Consider the following 25,281-nt stretch of genomic DNA (forward strand, 5'->3'; position numbering starts at 1 on the left):
CTTTATCACGTTACAAGTCAACGTAACTAGGCTCAAAACTTTACCAAGGTACTCGATAATTGCTTAACTAACGTCAGGTCATTTTCATGATCTAACAAAAGATCGATTCGTGTACCTCGAATTTGTGGACGTGATGGGAGGAACCTTGTACGTGCTAGCAGTTTCGCAGGTGAATCGTCGTGATACACCAGAGAACATGGTTTTGATTGCGGCCCAAAATACCAGCTTGTGCGGCAACCATTCAGGTATCTAGTCCAGCTGTTACTCAGACCCAGTCGCTTTCTGTGGCGGAGAAAAACATGTCCACAATTACGATACACCCCCCGTTTGGGCTGTACACAGACGTTATCCCGTATATTGTGCTGGTGCGCTAGCAGACGTTGTGCGATTCTAGTCGTACAGGTATTGTTCCAAAGCTTAGACATTGGTGCTTACATCGGACATGTTTTCCTCTCTCTCCGTTGCAGGTTACCAGAGAAACAGCGTTCGTAACTCGGGGAGTGTCCACAATTAGAAACACCTACCCTGCATCAAAGCACCTTCGCTCCAGCGGCTAACCGCGTCCTAACAAAAATTTGCGCGGAGCGGTCGAGTTCGGCCGCCGGAGACAAACAATCGAGTTGGATTTCGCCCGGACTGCTTTCGACGGCCAAAGCGAAACTATGACAGCCTGGAATTAGATGCGAGGGAGTTTGTTTGTTCAATTAATTAACCGACTATGCGGATGTGACGTAGGCTCACCAGACACTGTTACGCCCGCCGTCCTAGACTCATACCCAGTCCTGCTTCTCGCGCGCGCTCCACGTGTTTCGGCACGTGTTTTTTGTTCCTCTTGCCAGGAGACTAAAGCAATAGGTGTATTGTATGTTCTAACGCGCGCTGCAGCTGAGTAGATTGAAAGCTTGCCAAATGTGTGTGTGTGTGTGTGTGTGTGTGTGTGTGTGTGTGTGTGTGTGTGTGTGTGTGTGTGTGTGAGGGCATTACCGTTTAAGGGCCTAATGCCCTACTGACAAATTAAAATCATTATAATTCATGACATAACTGTTACATATAAACTGTCAGTTAAAACGTTCCAAAATTTATCACTTGTTAATGCTAGTGGTCAAATGTCAAGTTATCTCCATAACAACAAGACACACCTCCGCTGCTTTAGACGAGGTTGCAAACGGCTACTGCGCGCTCGCTTCGCTGGAACGTTTTTTGACGAGTTTCGCTACCTCGAGGTGTTCAAATTTGTATGGAAAAGACTCCAAATGCGCTCGTCAGCGTAAAGGAGGTAAAATTCGATCCATCAGCTTGTTGTACCTCGTGTATTACAGTAACGAATTGTCGTGTCAAGTTTTTTGGTGCTACGCTTTAGTTTTGCCAACTTAATAGAAGAACAAGGCTTGTAATGGCGTCCAAACTGTCTTCGCGCAACGGTCGAGTACGCCGGAAGTTCTCGGCAAGTTGCGAGGTTGGTTGGAAACATGCAAGTGAGCTAGACGTAAGCTACAGACACTGTTTCTACACTTTAAGAGACGAATAGAGCTAGTCATGTTGTACCGTCGCTTCTGACTAGGAGGAAAGGGATACCGGAAGTGCAGGGTTACTCAAGAATGCACGTCGATTTGAAGGTGAAGCCAGGAGTTTTGAATATTACCTCTTAGGCAATTGATGATGAAATGAAATTATAAATGAAAGAGTTAATAGAAATAAAGTTTTTCATGAAATCGGTTTGGGTAGAGAGTCACGACCTTTAACGGCAGCTCCTTATCCATTTGCCATTTTGTGTGCGTGTGTGCGTGCGTGCGTGAGTGTGTGTATGTGTGCGTGCGTGCGTGAGTGTGTGTATGTGTGCGTGTGTGTGCGTGCGTGTGTGTGTGTGTGTGTGTGTGTGTGTGTGTGTGCGCGCGCGCGCGCGTGTGTGTGTAGATTTTGTCTTTAGAGTAACACATAGACCCGCCCTACAGTGAGATTGTGAGATGGGGGCTACTCTACGTACTAAAATAATGGACGACTGGCGAAAGTTAATTTTTACGTTTCTTCGCCTAGAGATAGCTACTATATCTAGGTGTCAGCGCAATTCCTACCGCCCATAGAGTGGGTGAGGGCCAGTATATTATGTTGCGTTGGCTAGTGTGAATCCGGCTTTACAGTATACAGCAAGACGTCTAGAGATACACAACCAATTACAAAGCGCGCGTTCGATTTGCAGTTCTAGAATTTGCTACGTGCTGCACGTTCATACTAAATTGTCGTCAACGTCATCACTCACCCCATTCATCAATTGATTTCCCGACCGATTCTTGGCGTCGGAAATAGCTTCGAACGCGCTATCCAACGCTTTGCCGGAGACTTCAGCCTTAGAATTGATATCAGCCGTTGCCTCTTTGCCCGACTCCTGAGCCTTGGTTATAGCCTGTTTCTTCAAAATCTGTTGCACAGCCGCAGCGCGCCGATCTCCATCACTAACATCATCCACCATGACAGTCGCCTTATCATTCGGTAGTTGAGCGAGAGCTTTTTCTCTAAACCCTGACACAATTCTAGTAACAGAAAATCATATATATGAAGCATGCACGCATTTACTAACGCGTTGGGGATCAACCTTCGGTCATATAGGCGTTGGCCGCGACGCAGAGAGCAACAACGCACAACAATATAGTAGAGGTGAATGCTGCCATCCGGATTGTTGGCGTCCCCACCTCGAAATGATAAAAACAAGGTACCTATCCCCAAATTTATTACGAGTACATGTTATTTCTAGTAAATGTACATGTTATTACGAGTACATCTATTACTAGTACCCATGCTTGGAAGGACTTTCGTCGGGTGTCGCTTACATAGTAAGATAGACTGGTCTTTCTCCTCGATTCTCGACAGGAACATAAGCTTACTATACCTGTGTCACAGGATAAACTATCTCCCCGGACAGATCATCCCCCGGATAGTATAGACTATCCCCTGGATAGTTTGTACTAATCATGTCACAGTGCAGATTATCCTCCTGAACAGAGCATCCTCCGGATAGTATATACTATCACAGATAGTTTAGACTATCCCCCAATTGTCTAAACCTTACCCGAGTGTCCCAAAAATCCGGCTCGAATAGCTATGTAGACTATCCGTGACAAATCCGGGTTTAGAATAGTGGTTGCGGTTTTTGAATTTCCCGCCGTTTTAAGAGTGTTCGATACAGCAAGGTATCATCAAGAGCAAAGCTACTGACCTTTTAGAGGCTCGTTGCCAGGCTTGCTGAATTACCTGCAAGGTTGTAAACGCGGACAAACCAAATATCCACAAGGCTTCAGCATCAACGACAGAAGAGGGCTTCGTCAGCAGGCAACGTCTTTCCACAATGAGGACGGTGTACTCTACCACAAGAAGGATGATGTCAAGGCAGGTGTGTTGAACCTCCGGAGAGTAGTCGTGTCCAGAGAAGAGCAAGTGAGAATTATGCGAGCCTGTCATGATGGTGTGGACGGATGTCACTTTGGTCGTGACAAGACATTCAGCAAGGTGAAATACTTAATTTTTTGACTTTGACACTTATATCTAGGTTACTGTCTGTCCATTGCATATACAGTACACGTACATGTAGAGACACAGCCATATCCTGCACTTTGATAGCAAAAGTATGTTGCAGTACACTATAACTTCACAAATGAAAACAGGTACTCAGCTCTAGTCCGTAGTATACAAGTTGTCAGTAAACAAATATAGCTCAGACGTCAGCATTCATGCATATTTCCTCTGAAAGACCTACAACACTTTCTTCAGAACAGTAACATTGTACCAGAATTCGAGTCACTCCTATTGACTATAGTTTTATGATGTAGCTCGCACCAGTTGCATCTACCAGAGGGTGCTTGTTCCCTTGGCATCTCATAGATAATACGACCTTGACCTTATATAGAAACATTTATCTATTTTCAACACAATACAGATATTCAAACGGTAGGTAGGTAGAGAACACAACAGTACTTTTGAATAGAACTACAACATGTGACAAACGACGAGCACCTTTTCAGCTGTGGATTACGTCAGAAAAAATTATTCTTGCACAACTGTCAACAATAGTACGCCACATATGTTGCCCACACACTTTACTCTGAATACTGAAAGCTATATCAAATGAACAAGTCATAGAGCAAACAGCAATACCATACCTAGCCCATTTCAGCAATTACAACTTGAGACGTCTCAACCACCATAGTTCAAACAGGCTATCTGCTCGACGTCAACAAAACTATGAAATTCATCCAACCCTGGAAGATCAAACCAAAGTAATGAGTAGTGTCAAAAATTGTGTAATTATTGCCTGAGATCAATCAAAGCAATCTTACACATCTACAACCATTTTAGAGGAACATCACCAGGCGTCCTTAATGAATTAATATCACTACGCTGTCACATGTACTGGAATGATAACATCGCTCTATTCCATACAAGGCTGGATGCCATGCAATGCACTGTAACTGTACTTGTAAACAGCACTCCACTAGGACAGGTTACTTGAATTAAACTTTTTGTTTATTGTTCACGTAGATAACTCAGGATTACTATTGGAAAGGCATGGCAAATAATGTACAACTCTACTGCAACTCTTGTGACACTTGCCAGCATGTGACTCCTAGAATGCCCAAGCAAAGACCAGAATTACACCCCATTCCAGTTACTGATGTCTGAAACCAGATTGGCATAGACATTGTTGGGCCACTTCCAGAAACTGTCCGTGGGAACAAATACATCATAACAGTCACTGACTATTTCTCTAAGTGGCCAGAAGCTGGTCCACTACCAGACAAAAGTGCAGTTGGAGTGGCTAACTTTATGTTTTCCCTGTTTTGTCATCATGGCTGGCCAAAGATTGTCATATCTGCCCAGGGTAGAGAGTTTGTGAACGCAGTCTCTCGCTATCTTTTTGAAGACAGGAGTGGATCATCGAATCAGTAGTGCATACCATCCTCAGACAAATGAGCTAGATGAACAAACAAATCAGACATTAGTCAAGACCCTCATCAAACTCAGCTGCTCCACTACAGACTGGGACCTCAACATTGAGGTGGCACTTTATGCTTACAGAATATCTAAGCAAGATTCCTCTGGCTACAGTCCATTCTTCCTCCTCTACAATCGCCATCCTAGGAAGGCAATTGACCATGAGCTAAGCAGCAGAGCACCTGAGAATGAGTCTGAAATTGATGCCATGTCATCACCACAAGACCAAGAGGACATCATCAACACACTCTCTGATCTGCGGCAACACAACCAAGACAGGGCTAGAACAAACATTCAAAAAGCACAAGAGAGACAGAAGAAGTACTATGATCCCAAGTATAACAGCTACCATGTAAGTTGCAACATTAACAGTGCATCAGTAAACAAGCATTATCACTACAACACACACTGGCCCATAGTACCAATATGTTAGGAGTACGCTTGTTGCGTGTGCATGGGCAAGGAAGCATGTTATCACACAGAACACCTTGTTGGCCAAGTAGTTGGTACTTACATACATACATACATACATACATAATTTTTTTGTTACAAGAGCCCCTATCTCAGTCACTATATGTCACTATGTACTTCAACTTGCTGCTTGGACACAAACTAACACTCCGGAGAGAGAGGCAATTGTATGTTAGTCGCTTGCCCAAGGGAACTTATGTATGTGGCCCTCCTGCACTTGACCACTGACCCACAGGTCCCGGATGTTGCCAATCTCCAACTGCACACTCTAACCAATTGAGATGCATACATACATACACACACACACACACACACACACACACACACACACACACACACACACACACACACACACACACACACACACACACACACATACATCTCAAAAGACATCAACAGGTTGTTCTTATGCACGCACTTGAACTCTGACCCAAAGGTCCCGGATGTTGCCAATCTCCAACTGCACACTGTAACCAATTGAGATACAGACATACACACACACACACACACACACACACACACACACACACACACACACACACACACACACACACACACACACACACACACACACACACACACACACACACACACACACACACACACACACACACACACACACACACACACACACACACACACACACACACACACACACACACACACACACACACACACACACACACACACACACACACACACACACACACACACACACACACACACACACACACACACACACACACACACACACACACACACACACACACACACACACACACACACACACACACACACACACACACACACACACACACACACACACACACACACACACACACACACACACACACACACACACACACACACACACACACACACACACACACACACACACACACACACACACACACACACACACACACACACACACACACACACACACACACACACACACACACACACACACACACACACACACACACACACACACACACACACACACACACACACACACACACACACACACACACACACACACACACACACACACACACACACACACACACACACACACACACACACACACACACACACACACACACACACACACACACACACACACACACACACACACACACACACACACACACACACACACACACACACACACACACACACACACACACACACACACACACACACACACACACACACACACACACACACACACACACACACACACACACACACACACACACACACACACACACACACACACACACACACACACACACACACACACACACACACACACACACACACACACACACACACACACACACACACACACACACACACACACACACACACACACACACACACACACACACACACACACACACACACACACACACACACACACACACACACACACACACACACACACACACACACACACACACACACACACACACACACACACACACACACACACACACACACACACACACACACACACACACACACACACACACACACACACACACACACACACACACACACACACACACACACACACACACACACACACACACACACACACACACACACACACACACACACACACACACACACACACACACACACACACACACACACACACACACACACACACACACACACACACACACACACACACACACACACACACACACACACACACACACACACACACACACACACACACACACACACACACACACACACACACACACACACACACACACACACACACACACACACACACACACACACACACACACACACACACACACACACACACACACACACACACACACACACACACACACACACACACACACACACACACACACACACACACACACACACACACACACACACACACACACACACACACACACACACACACACACACACACACACACACACACACACACACACACACACACACACACACACACACATCTCGAAATACATCAACAGGTTGTTCTTATGCATGCATGTACGTATGCGTATCTCTGCTTTTAACTCTACTTCCATAACCATGCTCATATCACAGTCACATTACATGTGATGATATTTGGCTTCTTGTTGAAGGAACTCAAAGTAGGATCTCTTGTCCTCAATAAAGTTATGAAACACTCTCATCACATGGGGGGCAAACTAGAAGAGCAGTGGAAAGGGCCTTTTGAGGTAGTGAAGATCATGCCGAAGGGACGATATCAATTGAAATCCCAGTCTGGAACAGTACTGGCAAAACTCATTCATGGAACTCTACTGAAAGAATACAGACAGTGCATGGATGGTGAAAGCAAAGACAACCAAAGGAATCAAACTGATGATGAAATAACAAGTGCCAACTCACCACCAAGCAAACTGTCACAGCAATGCCAGAATGAGGTTGTCTGCTTGATTTGATATAACTTGCACTGTACTCACCGTTTCAGTTTGCTATCTGCATTATAGGTATATAGAGATGAAGTCGACGCCTATCCTCTACCATCTCCCCCTCCCATGTTTGAGCCTGATGCAACTCCATTACCCCCACTCCCTGACAAGAAAGTACTACTTGTAATGGGTGACCCTCCATCCTTGCTGCCACCTGTGTCTCCACCATCACCTCCTCCTGTGTTGCAACCTATGTCTCCACCGTTACCTCCTCCTGTGTTGCCATCTGTGCCTGCACCTGCTTTGCCATCAAAGAGTAGAAAACGAAAGCAAGTAAGTCTCTGTGCACATGTCATGAAAGTACAAAGGCAGAAGGTAGCAAGAGTTGATGTGAACTCAAACAGCCCCATGTGGATGACTACCAGGTTTCCACGCAACCACAACATCCAAAACAATGGTTACAAGAGCTCGGATTGGACAATGGGGATAGAAAGACTATTCAGTCACCAACGCAGCCCAAGAATTACTGCAGAAAGCCAATCCAGATATGCCAGGTCTCCAAAATGTTGCTTTGGGGTTGACTTTGTCATTTCAAGCGCAGCCTCAAGACTTGTACAGGTAATGCATGATGGACATGCTCATTGGTTGACTGTGTCCAACATTGGACTGAACACTCTCACGTACACGTGTTCGATAGCTTACATTCAGCTGCATCTTCGAGTTTGAAACTACAGATCTCCAGCCTTCTTGTGACAAATGAGCCCCAAATCACCCTGCAGTACATGGATGTTCAGCGACAAGTGGGAGGATCAGACTGTGGCCTGTTTTCGATAGCATTCGCTACTGCATTGGTTTCTGGACAACACCCCGGACAACTGGTGTTTGACCAAAAGCAGATGCAAAAACACCTACTGCAATGTTTGGAAGCTAGTGAGATGTTACCATTTCCCGTGAAGAAGATGAAGCGTACCATACAAATGAAGGCAATTCAGAAAGTAAAAGTGTACTGTGTATGCCGCATGCCGTCCTGCACCAACTCTGATTGGATAGAATGCTCTACCTGCAAGGAGTGGTATCACAGTGACACATGTGTCAAGGTGTCCAAAAGCTTGCTGCACCCAAGAAGGCCATGGAGCTGTACCAAATGCAATCCTGCTTGACTGAACATCTTGTCATTATTGCTGCCTTGCAATAATAGTATCTCAATGGGAACACATGAGCACATTTAAACTGTGTGTGTGTGTGTGTGTGTGTGTGTGTGTGTGTGTGTGTGTGTGTGTGTGTGTGTGTGTGTGTGTGCACTATGTCTCGTTGCTACCTCGCCATGGAGGTGCAGCGGGGTCTTCACCCCCAACAATGCACCCACCAACCCGGCGGGAAGGTCCCAGAGAGGTACATGCGTCTGTGAAGTCCACTTGGCGATCTGACAGCCGATAAGACAGTCAACTGCGCATTGCGATGATGTTGTATGTATGTTTGTATATCTGTCTGTATGTGTGTATGTACATGCTATGAGCAATCTAGGAATTGGCACAGTTACATGCAGGATTCTAAAAAGACAGCGCACAACTTATATTGTCACAAAGCAAGGCATGATTCTCAAATAGCACAATGAGCTTTGACATGAATTGTTTGTCAAAAACTGACAAGACGAAAATACATACATACATACATATATACATACAAGCCAGTCTATTACCAGATTACTTCTAAGCTACAAGGTGCCAAAAAGTTTACCAACAAAGAGGACAAGCTACTCCCTCCACCCACCACTTGTCACTAATTGTGCTGATATTATTAAGAAACAACTTTCTATCCAATATTGACAAACATTTCCCAGCAAATAGGAGTAGCAGCGTATGGACCTAATACTTTGGAATGGACACACACATGGGAGGACGTACAGGGAGACAAGTTCCACCCAAGCCTAGATTTAGCTCGCTCTCTTCGCTCGCTCCACGACTTGCTTGACATGCCCAGAGACGACCATTGCTCCTTTGATAGGTTTACAAATAGCACACTGACTAGACAGAGCATCTAGACGGGTACCTGTGTTCTGGTCTCCTCATCAGTAATCAGGTGGGGTCAGGAATTGAATTTAGTTCCCAAGCCTTCCGCTGGAGTACTGCTTTGCCTTCCTACAGCAGACTTCCGACTTCAGACTTTTTGACAAACCGTAGAAACAAAATCACCTCACGTTCTATGCGCACTGTAACAGCATAGGTTCCGACATGAGCACGTGTACGCAGGTGTACGCAGGTGTAGCTAGTTCACTACTGTACTGCAACAACCTTAGTCTTACCTGGTGGACATCGCCTCTCATCGAGGAAGAGGACCACTCGCTCATAGACCACAACTTTGTGACATCACAGTATTGTTCGGCGGGATAGTATATACTATCCGGGTAGGATACTCTACACGGACAAAATTTTGCCCGGATAGTCTACCCTAGGATAAAGTATCCGGCCGGATAGAATATACTATCCGGGTAGGATACTCTACGGGGATACTTTGTACTGAGACACCTGTAGTCATTTGGTAATGTGACCTAATCGTAACCCGGATATATCCACGAGGGTACATTCGATAATATTCCATGCAAAGCAGTCGACTGGTTGTAGAATCGAGATTTGCGCATATAGTTATAGTTGGGTCAGTGGGTCTTTCGGCCATTTCAAATTTCAAATTTTCAAATTTTTAAATTTTAAATTTTCAAATTTTAATTTTGTAATTTTTAAATTTCTAATTTCTAATTTTTTTACATAACGTTTTTTTTAAATTTGCATTACATTTTCAAATTTTAATTTTTAAAAAATCAAAATTTCAAATTTTATTATTTCAAATTTGTAAATTTTTAGGTTCAGTATATTAGAAGTTGCTTTGCCTACGAGAAAGCGGACGTAGTTGTCTAGATGAACTGATGGCCGGATTTGAACTAACAGAAATTGAACGCTCATTCGTTCTTTCAAATAATTTGAGTACATCAGAAAAAGAAAATCATATAATCTACAATATCATATACAATACGCCAATATGATATAATACCATAATTTAGCCCGTGACTCAATTTGATACGATGTGCTTATACTGTACGTGCTGCACGGCGGTATAGGTTACAGTTAATTAGTTGGGGAATCCCCAAGTTGTTCGCTGTCCGGAAATTTAGTTAGTCGGCGCTGCCAGCTCTTATGATCCAGGAGTATTTCCAAAGCACCATCGACCACCAACGTGATTGTGCCCTCCACGACCTCGTAACGCTAGCGATCTTGCCGAACATGTGACAGCATTCTTTCAACGCACGCTCTACCGATCAACCCCTACCGAGTGCTAAACCATGTCTTTGACTCGGATCCGTTGTTTATTGTGTGTGCGTGCGTTCTATGTGTAGTGGGGGGGGCGTCCTTCAACGAAACCCCTAACAGATGTTGATACCGATACTAGAGGATCTCTAGCTGCGTGTTGTTGCATTCTTAGCTAATTAGAGACTCTGTAGAAAGGTTACGATACAGTACAAACGTAATTCACGCGATCATGCAGTACGTTGCTTGTGTAAAGTTAGTTGGTATTGAATTGGCGGTTATTCTGCCGGTACAGTACGACATACGTAAATGTAGTAGTTGGACGCGGTACCGTCGAGGGGAGGGGCCTGTCAGCAGGAGTGTACACGTACGTTCCCTATGCCCTCCTGCCATGAGCACTGCTTGCGTGTCCACCTTTATTATTTGGTCTCGTAATTCTCACTTGTAGTCAGTGTGGGTTCTGTTCTCACGGCACAGGAGAGACACAGCATGAGGTTGTAGACGTTCTATCTGCGCTATCGGGTAGTGTTCTATGTGATGTACAAAATCTAGACATGAAGTGCAACTTGCAGTTGGGCCAATCGTACTCCTACACCTACAGTAATGACGCGACCATGCACTTCGAGTTACTAAAAATTAGTAACTGTCTGAAGCGCCGTACGTACAGGTGCAGAAACACGGTACAGGAAACGTGCTGATGTGATTAGCAGAAACCGCGCCTAGTTTAATTGAATCAATGTATCAGCACGCGTTGGAATGCACCCCTACGCCGTCCAATGGACTCCCTACCGCGTACACTGCTACTCGCTCTTTCAATTTTCTTTTTCTGATGTACTCAAATTATTTGAAAGAACGGATGAGCGTTCAATTTCTGTTAGTTCAAATCCGGCCATCCGTTCATCTAGACAACTACGTCCGCTTTCTCGTAGGCAAAGCAATTTCTAATATACTGAACCTAAAAATTTACAAATTTAAAATAATAAAATTTGAAATTTTGATTTTTTAAAAATTAAAATTTGAAAATGTAATGCAAAATTTTAAAAAATAAAACGTTATGTAAAAAAATTAGAAATTAGAAATTTAAAAATTACAAAATTAAAATTTGAAAATTTAAAATTTAAAAATTTGAAAATTTGAAATTTGAAATGGCCGAAAGACCCACTGACCGCAAAGCAACTTCTAATATACTGAACCTAAAAATTTACAAATTTGAAATAATAAAATTTGAAATTTTGATTTTTTAAAAATTAAAATTTGAAAATGTAATGCAAATTTAAAAAAAATAAAACGTTATGTAAAAAAATTAGAAATTAGAAATTTAAAAATTACAAAATTAAAATTTGAAACTTTGAAATTTGAAATGGCCGAAAGACCCACTGACCTAGTTGGACGTCATTTACGCTGAAAAAGACGCTTGTTTCACTGACTGATGACCCGAATATCTAGAAATAACAATAATATTGACGTTCTAGTCACTTACCGCCTTCTGTTTTCAGAATTTGCTTGACGGCGCTTCGTACATTGGCACGGGATTCGATGGAAGGTCAGAGTACACCTCAGAGTCTCGTCGTGGCAGCCTCATCCAGAGAGCTGCTCTGCCTCATTTCAGTGAGACCATTGCGCGCACACGAGTGCCGGCATGTCGCATGTCATTCACGCTTGATTCACGTCTCGTTTCAAGTACGACATGCACAACGTGCCAAACAGCATGAGCGTGCAAGGAATCTACGACACACAAATGTTCACGATGGTGTTCGGTAGCGCCGAGGAATACACCGATTACCTGATGGAAGAGTCGGGAGAGTCGAAGTCGTTCTTCAGAAAGTCGAAGAGCGTCACGAAAGCGTACGGAATTCACACCAAGAACTTGTACATGGGCATGGTGGTCATAGACATCGCCAGGTGCGTCTGAACGTTTAGTAGATATCAATCAGTTTTGGTTGATTTGTGTGTTGAAGAGAATGATGCGATTTCTAGGTACGAGGTTTTTCTGGATGCCATTGGGCCCGACCATCTCAACCCCGAGTTTCTCAAAGATTTTATGAGCTTGCCGTTACAATACTACGCACCGGGAGCTCCGGACGTATTACGTGAGTGACAAATTTCGTCGTTTGTCAGTTCTAGTTGCGTCATTTCATTCAGTTAGAGGCGTAGGAACCTAGCTAAGATTTCGTTGAAGGGGCACACATTTGTTATGGGCGTGGCTCTGCACAACAAGACTAAATGCACATATACTGTAGATGCATGGGAAACCAACACTATAGTGTTATAGTTCAGTTTGTCATGTCAGTGTCAGTATCTCTGTCTGTCATTCTTGACAGCTGGAAAATTTGAGGGGCATGTGCCTATAAGTTTTGATTATAGATGACTTCGTTCTACGTTGGGGAACTCACTATATCAAAGCCAGTCTGTTCAGAGGTCAACTCGAATTTCGCAAGGTTGGATTCAGAGAGATGTATCAGAGTAAGGAGTTTGCTGAGGAAATCCGTTAGGACATGGAGCGCTTTTTCCAAGCTACCACTCAGTAGAATTCAACAAAGAGACAGTGGAAACTGGAAAGATCGCTGAATTGGAATCCATGTCTCTATCAGTGGCAGGAGGCGAGCAGGAGATTGCTTCAGCTCTGGCTGACATGTATGCACCCGGATTCAAGACAGCATTTCTCTCTTGGCTCGACTCTCTAATCAAGTATGCTAAACCGTAAGTTTACCCTTGGACATATAACTGATCTGGTTGACTTCTAAGAAAGTGATCTCTTTCCTCAAGAAGATGCTGAACTGAAATGGGGTTGCGAATAAATAACTAGTGTTTGATGAGGAAAGGAACACGCATTATTACAACATCAGTGTCGAGATCACAAAGCCTGATATAAATGCTACGACTGAGTGGGTGCTGAAGAGGGTCTACTGTCCTTACTTGGATAGGAAATAATTGACACTTGAAATACAACTGCGAAAGGAGGTGCTGGAGACAGCTGTAACTGTGTAGCTAGAGGAGGCATTGTTATTAGTGTGATTGTCCAGTTGTACATGTCGAGTCACCTTCTGTTGTATGTTCCTTTCACCTTTGTCAACACGATCTGTGTATGTTCCTCCGGAAGCTCTTAGCTGTAAGATTGACAAGGAAGATGGAGATTTTGTATCATTTAAGTGGGACGATCTCAGTGGGGAGGGAGACAAGACTCTTAGGGTGGAATTTGATGTGTCAGAATCATTTCAGGGATTGGGTGGTCTGTTAATTCTTGAAAAATCAGGTAGGGACATAACATTCCATCGCAGCAGACGGTCATGCTCCAGGTGGACTTCTTCATCTCTACAACGGCTACAACAATGGCAACAGTGGTGATTTGGCATCCAAGAGACTCTCAATGCTTGGTCTTGTTCTTAATTATGATGATAACGGAGGCACCATGTTTGTCTCTATGGATGGCTACAATCAGAGCACTCAGTGGCATTCAGAGTTTTTTTGGGAATCTTGAATCAGGGAAGCATTAGCAAGAGTTTACTATTTCAAAGGTGATCCAGAGACTCTGAAAGAGAGGGAGTATCCCTGTAATGCACAATGGTCGAACACTCAACGCATGAAATCCGATCAGTGTCTTCACTTTTTTGCAGCCACAGCAGAAGCGATCTTTGTAACTCTGCAGCCAGTCTGGTTGATATCACCACATGTACATCAAGATATCAATCAGCGAAGTGGCCATATATAAGGTCGGCTATAATATTATTCATACGTTTACTTTCTATACTATGTTGTCTTAGGAAAGAGAAAAGAAATCTAAACAAAGCGACTGGTAGCTCTTAGCCTCGGAGACAGGACCCTGTTTCGAGACTTTGTCGTCTGCACTCACAAAGAAGAGCCGAATGATGGATACATGCAGGTTCTGTATGGCACCACAGCCTCCAGCAGACGAGACTCGGTTCTTTTGCTTCCCTTCTTTGATCCTGTAAAGGGGTCCATCTCCATTGAGTACTTTGGGTTTGGCAGCGGCAATGACAATGTTCAGATTGACGACATCGAGTTGAGAGACTACGATGAAAGCACTCTCGTCTGTGTCAGAGATGATAATGGACGCTGCATTCCGAGAGATCGTCTACCCGAGTTTTGATGCAGTTTTGGGTAAGTGTAATGGGCAACATTTGATGTTATTAGATTAATATATCAATCCGTTTATAGGTTGTCGTGAAGAGGATCGAGCTCGATGGTCGGTGGGTGTGCAACGAGTAGAAGAGATCGACTACAAGTAGGTCTCCCTATACTAAGACAAAGCATGACCTTTGCTGTTGCTGTTCCTATTATCTAGTACCTTCATGGAAGGCGGTGAGCTCATGAGCTTACATCAGTTGATGTACCTTGGCTTAATTTTTTGTTTGCTATACAGAGTAATAGTCTTGGCTGCTGGTTCAATCCAACTCCACACTGTATCAAGCACATTTCTCAACACAAAACCTGTGTAAGACTTGATTTTATCATTTAGCAGTGTGTTTAGCGATTCTTTGCAACTCAGACTTTGCAGATGCAAGGTCTTACTCAGAATTCTACTCTTGTTTTCAAGTTCCACTATTTCATTTTCTTGCTGTTCAATTATCCGACATACATAATCAGCTTCAGCCTCAGTGACATTTTTGAATCGACATCTTCACTTCTGTAGGATCACTATAGACTCTAGACATGTCTTGAGCAGCTGACCTGCGAATGAGGTAGAACAGCCTCTGCTTTCTGATTTAGACATTACAGCTATGGAATAGCTAATGGGTGTGTGTTGTGTTACTTTAGACCTAGCCGTTGCTGGGCAGCCTCGCCCCAGACGCAGTGTGGATTGCAGTCCCGGATGCGCTGCCATCACCACGACGTCGTGTATGGTACCGCCTTTCTGGGCGGGAATAAGTATGTAATCAAATTGTTCAGCGCGTGTAATACCAATGTTATTAGCTAGGACCGAGCTTTCGATTGGACTTTGACGTTGTTCTAGCTTCTGTACTTGTCGATATTGCGATTTTAGGCCGCTGTCAAGCGTTAGTAAGAGATTGCAGCTACTTTAGAGAGCGTAGCGGTGAAATGGAAGATCAGAAATGGCGCTTGCAGTGCACCATACGCCTTTGAACGCGTACACGGGTTCTCAGTTGAAGCTGCGATGCTTCATATGCCTCTACTGCAATGCACTGTACTGCTGCCTACGTACTGCACGCTAATTAGCGAAGATCTCAAGCGACAGTCGTTTTCTGTAATCTACTACACCGACAAAGTACACTTGTAACTGACACTAATCATGTCCCTAGGGACATGTTAACGGTGACCGCAAAGGGCGGTACCATATCAGACGTAGTGGTGATGGCAGCGTATCCGGGGCTGCAATCCACACTGCGTCTGGGGCGAGGCTAGTTGCTGGGACTTGTAGTCTGGCAGTGCTAATTGTATTAGACAAGACTGTAGTGTGTGTACTTTACTGTTATCACAGTAACATCTTCGACTTGGCCAATCACATATATACAGAAGCAAGCTAGACTGCCTAAAAACAACCCGGAACGTCCTACATCATGCAACATGTCTAGTTACTCCAAATAGGTTCCCAGGTGGCATGATTTCACTCGCTAAAACTAATCCATCACTAGACAATGAGTCGTCTGTGCTTCCATTCCACGTGTATCTGTTCAGAGTGTGAATCAGGCGACTTCATCTTGACCAGCAGTCTCTCGCTCTCGACAAGCAGTACTCAAGAAATGGCGTCTGTTGCGTCGTTACCGACTATCTACTCTATTGCAGTTCGCTTACAGTGTGTACGCAATACTATACCACACTACACAAAGTACTATATAGTGTCATAGTCTATATGTATGCTAATGAGTACTAGGGGCAGTCCCATAATCGCTTACTCTACTACACTCCCTTCCACTAAATCTCTCGATATCTCCTGGGGTGTCTTCTATTGTTCCTTGTGGGATATCGTCGATTTTCTCTCTCTGTTGACTTCTCAATTGGTTTCTTTGTTGGCATGTTATCAGTCTGTTCCGACTGTGTCTCTGTTAACTCAGGGTGGCTAGGAGTAGTTGGTACTGAGTATTCCCCAGTAGAGTCCGTTGATGAGATTGTCTTCTCAGCATTCACTTCGGAATAATTTCCAGCTTGTGGTGGAATCATAGTCGCTGTACTATCATGAGTATTGGAAGTTTGCTCCTGATGTACATCCTGTGGAAAATTTGTGATATCACGATGTAATATATGGTCAACATGAACATACCTAGCCTGACCATTCACATTTACAAGATAGTTGCTCCGTCCCAGTTTCTGGACTACTGTTCCAGAGAGCCACCGTCCCCCACTATCTTGTCTTGGGTTCCATACTGCCACTGATTCTCCAGGTAACATCTCACGATGTCTGGATGCAGCTTCTGTTTGGCTCTCCTGTCTGTCTCGAATCTCTCCTCCAACTGTAGGTTTAACAAGACTTAGTCTTGTTCGTAAGACTCTCTTCATTTCATCTGACACTTATCAGGCACGTGCCCCTTGCCATTGCATCTGTAGCATACTTTCACATCAGATTGTGCTGTCTTTGACCTCCCACTGCTACAACTTTGCATGCTAAATGTCGTCTCGTGGTCGTTGATCCGTGTCTGCGCGTGTCTCCTCGCAAAGCTATCGTTTCTTGTCTTGCCGATCAAAACCGCTTTCTCGAGTGTTAAGTCAGTTTCCGCTAGAATTTTCTGCTGTAGGGCTTCTACTCGTAATCCACACACGAACTGGTCTCTCAACGCAACTGACAACTTGTCTCCGAACTCACAGTGTTTAGCTAGACGACGCAATTCTGACAAGAACACCTTAACAGTCTCACCTTCTTTCTGTTGTCTCTTGTAATAACGGAATCGCTCGGCTATGACAATCTTCTTTGGCTCGTAGTGATTTCTCAGTTGCTGAATGATATCATCAAGCTCCAAATCTTGCGGTTGGCGAGGTCGTACCAAGGTCCGCAACAAACTGTAGGTCGATGCACCCACAGACGTTAGAAAGATTGCCTTCCTACGAGCTACGTGCTCGTCTCCTATCGGTACTGCGTTTGCCAGGCAGTAAAGCTCGAACTTTTCCTTGTATTCGTCGATGCTTTCTACTCCTGCTCGGAATTCGCCCAACAACCCGTGTTTTAAATTCGCGGCTGCACTCGCCATCCTCGTCGCCACTGTTGCGTCGTTACCGACTATCTATTGTTCTATTGCAGCTCGCTTACAGTGTGTACGCAATACTATACCAGACTACACAGAGTACTATATAGTGTTATAGTCTATATGTTTGCTAATGAGTACTAGGGGTAGTCCCAAGTCCCTCACTCTACTATAGCGTTCTATGCGTCTCTACGCAGGCAAAGTCTCTCACAAGACGTACGGAATGGTGAGTAGTAAACTTATTCACAAAGCTTAATCAACGGGAAGATGATCCACGGTCCAGAAGTTACTAACACCCAGAAACGTGGATTCTAGATCGGCGTGTGGACCCTCGAGATTACACATGCTCTAGAAGCTCCGCCCCCAAATATCGTCTATTCCACGAAGACCTGGTGGATTCAGATCCAAACTCACGGATTCGAAGCTAGATTTACTTGGACTAACGATAGACTAGTATTGCTCTAGACTAACATTGCATCATTGTTCTTCATTCAGATCAGCAGCTGCTGATGCACCTGAAACTTAGCCTTTAATTAACATGTGAGGAGTGTCATCTGAAGTATACTACTAGTAGACAGCATTACAACCCACCACCTAACTACATGAAGATAACCAGACACTGTGTAATTCAGTAAATTCGAACCGAAATGCAATGACAGACTATATTTAAGTTACTCAAGCCCTACACTTGCCAGCCACGAAACATTTCCATTTCCCTACGCTCAGCAGAAGCAAATACTAAAGCAGGAAACATACTACATAACAGAAACAGCAACAGCAAAGGTCAAACTTTGTGTCTTAGTATAGGGAGACCTACTCGTAGTCGATCTCTTCTACTCGTTGCACACCCACACACCATCGAGCTCCTCCTCACGACAACCTATAAACGGATTGACATTTTAGTCTAATAACATCACTAAGTTTATATCAATGACCAACTGCCATTAAATGTTGCCCATTACACTTACCCAAAACTGCATCACACTCAGGTGGACACTCTCTCGGAATGCAGCGTCCATTATCATCTCTGACACAGAGGAGAGTGCTTTCATCGTAGTCTCTCAACTCGATGTCGTCAATCTGAACATCGTCATTGCCGCTGCCAAACCCAAAGTACTCGATGGAGATGGACCCCTCCACAGGATCGTAGAAGGGAAGCGAAATAACCGAGTCTCCACCACTGGTGGCTGTGGTGCCATACAGAACCTGCATGTATCCATTATTCGTCTCTTCTTTGTGAGTGCAGACGACAAAGTCTCGAAACAGGGTCCTGTCTCCGAGGCTAAGCGCTACCAGTTGCTTCGTTGAGACTTTCTTTTCTCTTTCCTAAGAGTACATAGTATAGGAAGTAAACAGATGAATAATATTATAGCCGACCTTATATATGGCCACTTCGCTGATTGATATCTTGATGTAATACCATGTGGTGATATCACCCGGACTGGCTGCCAGAGTTACAAAGATCGTTTCTGCTGTGGCTGCGGAAAAGTGAAGACACTGATCGGATTTCATGCGTCGAGTGTTTGACCATTGTGCATTACAGGGATATTCCCTCTCTTTCAGAGTATCTGGATCACCTTCAAAATAGTAAACTCTTGCTAATGGTTCCCCGATTCGAGATTCCAAACTCTTTGAATGCCACTGAGTGCTCTCATTGTAGCCATCTTTAGAGACAAACATGGTGCCTCCGTTAGCGTCATAATTGAGAACAAGACCAAGCATCGAGAGTCTTTTGGATTCCAGATTACCACTGTTGCCATTGTTGTAGCCGTTGTAGAGATGAAGAAGTCCATCTGGAGCATGGGTGTACCATCTGCTGCGATGAAATGTTATGTCCCTACCTGATTTTTCGGGAATTAACAGACCACCCGATCCCTGCAATGATTCTGACATATCAAATTCCACCCTAAGAGTCTTGTCTTCCTTCCCACTGAGATCGTCCCAATCAAATGGTACAAAATCTTCATCTTCCTCGTCACTCTTACAGCTAAGAGCTCCAGGTGGAACATACACAGATCGTGTCGACAAAGGTCCCTATACAATAGAAGGTGACTCGATATGTACAGCTAGACAAACACACTGACAACAATACCTCCTCTAAGTACACAGTAACAGCTGTTTCCAAGGCCTTCTTTCGCAGTTGTATTTCATGTGTCAATATTTTCCTATCCAAGTAAGGACAGTACATCCTCTTTAGCACCCACACCGTTGTAATATTTATACCAGGCTTTGTCATCTCCACACTGATGTTGTAATAATGCATGTTCCTCTCTTCATCAAACTCCAATTCCTTATTCGCATACTTAGCTTCACAGCCCCATTTTAGTTCAGCATCTTCTTGAGGAAAGAGATCACTTTCTTTGAAGTCCACAAGATCGGTTATACGTCCAAGGGTAAACTTATACGGTTTAGGATACTTGGCTAGAGAGTCGAGCCAAGAGAGAAATGCTGTCTTGAATCCGGGTGCATACATGTCAGCCAGAGCTGAAGCAATCTCCTGCTCGCCTCCTGCCACTGATAGAGACATGGACTCCCATTCAGTGATCTTTCCCGTTTCCACTGTCTCTTTGTTGAATTCTACCGAGTGGTAGCTGTGGAAAAAGCGCTCCACGTCCTCGCGGATTTCCTCAGCAAACTCCTCTTTACTCTGATACATCTCTCTGGATCCGACCTTGCGAAATTCGAGTTGACCGCCGAACGGACTGGCTTTGATATAGTGAGTTCCCCAACGCAGAACGAAGTCCTCTATAATCAGAACCTATAGGTATACGAACGGGGTAGGGGTGGGAGGGGAAGGAACTGGGGCACATGCCTCCTCAAACAGCTGTCAAGAGAATGACAGACATAGAAACAGACACTGACATGACAAATTGAACTATAACACTATAGTGTTGGTTTCCCTGTGGAGCATGCATCTAGGTACAGTATATGTACATTTAGTCTTGCTGTGCAGAGCCACACTCTTAGGAAATTGTGTGCCCCCTCAACCAAATCTTAGCTAGGTTCCTACGCCTCTGACTGAACGAAATAACGCAACCAGAACTGACAAACGACGAAACTTGACACTCACGTAGTACGTCCGGAGCTCCCGGTGCGTAGTATTGTAACGGCAAGCTCATAAAATCTTTGAGAAACTCGGGGTTGAGATGGTCGGGCCCAATGGCATCCAGAAACAACTCGTACCTAAAAATCGCATCATTCTCTTCACGCACAGACCAAAACTAATTGATATCTACTAAACGTTCAGACGCACCTGGCGATGTCTATGACCACCATGCCCATGTACAAGTTCTTGGTGTGAATCTCCGACATTCCGTACGCTTTGGTGACGCTCTTCGACTTTCTGAAGAACGACTTCGACTCTCCCGACTCCTCCATCAGGTAATCGGTGTATTCCTCGGCGCTACCGAACACCATCGTGAACATTTGTGTGTCGTAGATTCCTTGCACGCTCATGCTGTTTGGCACGTTGTGCGTGTCGTACCTGAAACGAAACGTGAATCAAGCGTGAATGACATGCGACATGCCGGCATTCGTGTGCGCGCAATGGTCTCACTGAAATAAGGCAGAGCAGTCTCTCTGGATGAGGCTGCCACGACGAGACTCTGAGGTGTACTCTGACCTTCCATCGAATCCCGTGCCAATGTACGAAGCGCCGTCAAGCAAATTCTGAAACAGAAGGCGGTAAGTGACTAGAACGTCAATATTATTGTTATTTCTAGATATTCGGATACATCAGTCAGTGAAACAAACGTCTTTTTCCAGCGTAAATGTCGATTCTACAACCAGTCGACTGTTTTCCATTGAATATTATCGAATTTACCCCCATCCACATATCCGAGTAACGTCACATTACTAACGACTGACCACTACTGTACAGTAATACCATATAGTAAGTTTATGTTCTTGTCGAGAATCGGAGAGAAAGACGAAGTCTGTCTTACCGTGCAAGCGACACCCGACGAGAGCCCTTCGAAGCATGGGTCTTCGGACGGATAGTCGCTCTCGTAGCAGTGGTTGACGACTTGGCCGCCGACGCCATTTTTGTAGTAGAACGGGTTCGATTGTGAGCCTGGAGTTTGCATCGAACTGTCGTCTCTAACGAAGTTAGCATCCATCGCGACATTTCCTGGATGCAGTACGTCCTGTGACTCGAATCCATCGTCCAATTTGACGTGCACTCTCAACTACAAGTAGAAATATATTATTTATATACACAACGAGGGTATTGCAACTACTGCAAGACAGCGACTTCTATTGCCGTACCGCATTGGCGGCCGCAAGTGCTGCTAGGTCTTTGGAATTTTGAAGACCAGCGAGACCCTGTTCCAAAACCTTCCCCAGTACCGCCCCCGCCGCTTTAGCAGCCGATTCCTGAACATTACTGGATCCTATTTTAGTCTGAGTGTCCCCTTCGTTGTCTGGTGGAATAGTTGCTTCGTCCCCGTCGTCAGCTGCAGCAACGTCGCCGTTTGGTTGCGTGGATTGCAGCAGGACATGTTGCGTTTTAGCCGGTTTTTCAGATTCGGTTTCTTCACTGTTCTTTTTCAGTGCTCTATTGCGAATCTCGTCTTCCATCAAAAACATCGTACCTAGAAACACGAAAACGTGTAACGCACACAACGACAAGCTTGATTTACTCCGAAACTGATGACTGTGATGGGCAGTCTACCTGTTTCGTCTTTCTCGATTCCTGTCCGGATGACGAGAGGCGCCGAGAAGCATTTGTGTACGATGACAGCGTAGAGGAGAGACAGCAGCAAGAAACTTCTAATGATCGACATGGCACCGCAAAGATACCAAGTGCAAATGAATCCGTCTTCAAACTGCCAACCGAACTCATTGAGATTGTTTTGTTGACACTAAAACCTCTGCCGTAAGTTGATAAGCGATATGTTTATTTTTCTAGTGCTTTTGGTTTAGATATCACATAGCATCAGTTGACTTGCTTTCATAGCTTAAGCACTAAAAATGTTTTAGATTACCTAAAGTAGTGTCTGTTGATGTACGTCGATAACTGGCTCCGTATAAAGTGGTTGTACATACCACTTTTCTCCTGGGAAATTGCAGTGAGTAACATATTTTACGTTTTGCATGTGCGTAGCATTTAGTGCAAAATGCCCGACATCCATATTGCCATCATCAAAAGCAATGAGAATTTGCGGATAATAGTGAAATGTGTGCGTCACGTTTGGAGCGTTAGCTAGAATGGTCAATTAAGGCCATCTGTCAAAATGGAATTTCTAAGAAACCACACACAGAGAGATCTACAGAGACGAATTTTTTAGCAAACCGCACAAAGACTCGATTGTTCGGCGCAAATTCGATATCGTCGATTAGCTGAAAACAAACATCGTGTTTAGTCTCCTCGTAATAAATTTAGAAGTAGGTGCCTTGCCTTTATCACTTCGAGGTGGGGACGCCAACAATCCGGATGGCAACGTTTGCCTCTAGTGTGTTGTTGTGCGTTGTTGCTCTCTGCGTCGCGACCGACGCCTATATGACCGAAGGTTGATCCCAGTGCGTTAGTGAATGCGTGTTTTATATATGATTTCGTGTTGCTATAGAATTTGTGCCGGAGTTTATGCCAGAGCTGCTTGACCTCGTTAGAGAAAAAGCTCTCTCTCAACTACCGAATGATAAGGCGACTGTCACGGTGGATGATGTTAGTGGTCGAGATCGGCGCGCTGCGGCTCTGGCCGGGAAGGTTGCAATACAACAGATTTTGAAGAAACAGGCTATGGCCAACGCTCAGGAGTCGGGCAAAGAGGGAACGGCTGATATCAAGGCTAAGGCTATCGAAATAGCCGGTGAAGTCGCTAGTAAAGCGTTGGACAGCGCGTTTGGAGCTATTTCCGACGCGAAGAATCGGTCGGCAAATCAATTGATGAATGGGGTGAGTGATGATGTTGACGGCAATGTAATATTAACGTGCAGCACGTAGCATATTATAGAGAACAATTTTTTGGTAGTTTACTGTAACGTGCGACCCTTCTTCCTTTCTAAGTATCCCGAACCTCATTACACCAGGCACGCTTTTTACTTTTTAGCTAATAGTTTGCCTGTGTTTTGTTACCCGTGCGTCACATGCTGCTTGCTTTTTCATGTCCCTTGTTTATTCACTAGGTTTGCGGGTAATAAATGTAGCCAATGGTCGCTAAACCACGCCTTATCAGCGTTCTCCCCAGGATCAGCCCAGCAGCCCGCCTGCCCTGGCCATGGTGCATGGGCGTGACAATAATTGTTTGCACGTGCAAGAAGCGTGTGGTGCCGCGATGCCTACGCTTGGTCCTGGTATGGCATTTACAAGAAAGTTCAAGCGTGTCTTGCTTACTAAGTATAGCATGTGCATGCAGCAGCATCTTGAGTACGCTATAGTGCGTTCAGGCATTACAATTTTAGTACATGCAGGTGTAGGCGGACTGTAGACTGTGGGGTACACTCAAGGGTGTGGCTTAGGTAGTGTGTAAACGGATGTCATGTTGTCACAAGAGGCAATTGAGATCTTAAAGTTTGCACAAGTTATGTAGTCAGTGATCTCGTGATAAGAAAATGTTGCAGCTGTCTTGAAATGATGATGAGACGAATGCGCTTGTGTACAAGAAGTCTGACAAACATAACTGTAGAAAGAGGTGGGCAAGGTAGGACTTTGATGTCCCTAGATTATTGACTATAGGTTTGTGTTCTAATATTTAAGGAAATCACCGGAGTTAGCTAAACCACGCCTTTGTAAAGGATGTTTTATAGGGCATGGGGACTTGACGTTAACTTGTGTGATATTGATATACTGAGAATTGTATGTACTGCCAAATTATTAATTGATATTTGTTTCTAATGTACAGTAAGTTTTTTGTGTGATGTCCTTCTACACACAAGTACCCACGTTGACCTACACTCACACGCTCACCCAGCATGCAAGGACACAGATGTGTTCATACTGA

The 25,281-nt window shown here is 44.4% G+C and overlaps 3 protein-coding genes and 1 long non-coding RNA gene across 5 annotated transcripts in view; 1 reads left to right on the forward strand and 3 right to left on the reverse strand.

Annotated features, from left to right (window-relative positions):
- Positions 1-3,604: 3,604 nt before the first annotated feature.
- LOC134182545 (uncharacterized) lies at positions 3,605-13,088 on the reverse strand. Of its 2 annotated transcripts, none has more exons than XR_009970357.1 (5): positions 12,970-13,088; positions 12,568-12,911; positions 4,152-4,250; positions 4,006-4,093; positions 3,605-3,889 (listed from the first exon to the last, which is right to left on the reverse strand). It is a non-coding gene; the product is annotated as an uncharacterized LOC134182545 (long non-coding RNA). The 2 variants fall into 2 exon arrangements; XR_009970356.1 differs by having other exon boundaries at positions 4,006-4,100.
- A 3,760-nt stretch (positions 13,089-16,848) lies between these two features.
- On the reverse strand, positions 16,849-17,649 carry LOC134182724 (uncharacterized). The gene has a single exon (XM_062650157.1). It carries the CDS (start codon positions 17,550-17,552, stop codon positions 17,079-17,081), a length of 474 nt encoding a protein of 157 aa, XP_062506141.1. The 5' UTR covers positions 17,553-17,649; the 3' UTR covers positions 16,849-17,078.
- A 1,327-nt stretch (positions 17,650-18,976) lies between these two features.
- Positions 18,977-23,136, reverse strand: LOC134182267 (uncharacterized). The gene is made up of 10 exons (XM_062649663.1): positions 23,013-23,136; positions 22,607-22,932; positions 22,285-22,527; positions 21,897-22,009; positions 21,594-21,824; positions 21,411-21,523; positions 20,433-21,085; positions 19,718-20,374; positions 19,309-19,666; positions 18,977-19,220 (listed from the first exon to the last, which is right to left on the reverse strand). The coding sequence occupies exons 1-10, from the start codon at positions 23,122-23,124 to the stop codon at positions 19,174-19,176; spliced, it is 2,853 nt and encodes a 950-aa protein (XP_062505647.1). The 5' UTR covers positions 23,125-23,136; the 3' UTR covers positions 18,977-19,173.
- A 623-nt stretch (positions 23,137-23,759) lies between these two features.
- Positions 23,760-25,281, forward strand: part of LOC134181989 (uncharacterized) — an 8,767-nt gene continuing 7,245 nt past the window's right edge. The window contains exons 1-2 of the mRNA XM_062649295.1: positions 23,760-23,850; positions 23,908-24,236. Coding sequence (XP_062505279.1) covers positions 23,775-23,850; positions 23,908-24,236 — 405 coding nt within the window. The 5' untranslated portion in view covers positions 23,760-23,774. The remainder of the gene's footprint in view (positions 23,851-23,907; positions 24,237-25,281) is intronic.

This window comes from Corticium candelabrum, chromosome 7, assembly GCF_963422355.1.
Source record: "Corticium candelabrum chromosome 7, ooCorCand1.1, whole genome shotgun sequence".
Lineage (NCBI taxonomy): Eukaryota > Metazoa > Porifera > Homoscleromorpha > Homosclerophorida > Plakinidae > Corticium > Corticium candelabrum.

Bases quoted from the DNA above. Each gene is read 5' to 3' on its own strand.
- LOC134182267 (XM_062649663.1), bottom strand. From the start codon at position 23,124: ATGTCGATCATTAGAAGTTTCTTGCTGCTGTCTCTCCTCTACGCTGTC. The intron at 21,524-21,593 runs GTGCGTCTGAAC...TGCGATTTTTAG, and splicing joins GTGGTCATAGACATCGCCAG to GTACGAGTTGTTTCTGGATG. The intron at 19,221-19,308 runs GTAAGTGTAATG...ATCCGTTTATAG, and splicing joins TGAGTGTGATGCAGTTTTGG to GTTGTCGTGAGGAGGAGCTC.
- LOC134182724 (XM_062650157.1), bottom strand. From the start codon at position 17,552: ATGTTACCTGGAGAATCAGTGGCAGTATGGAACCCAAGACAAGATAGT.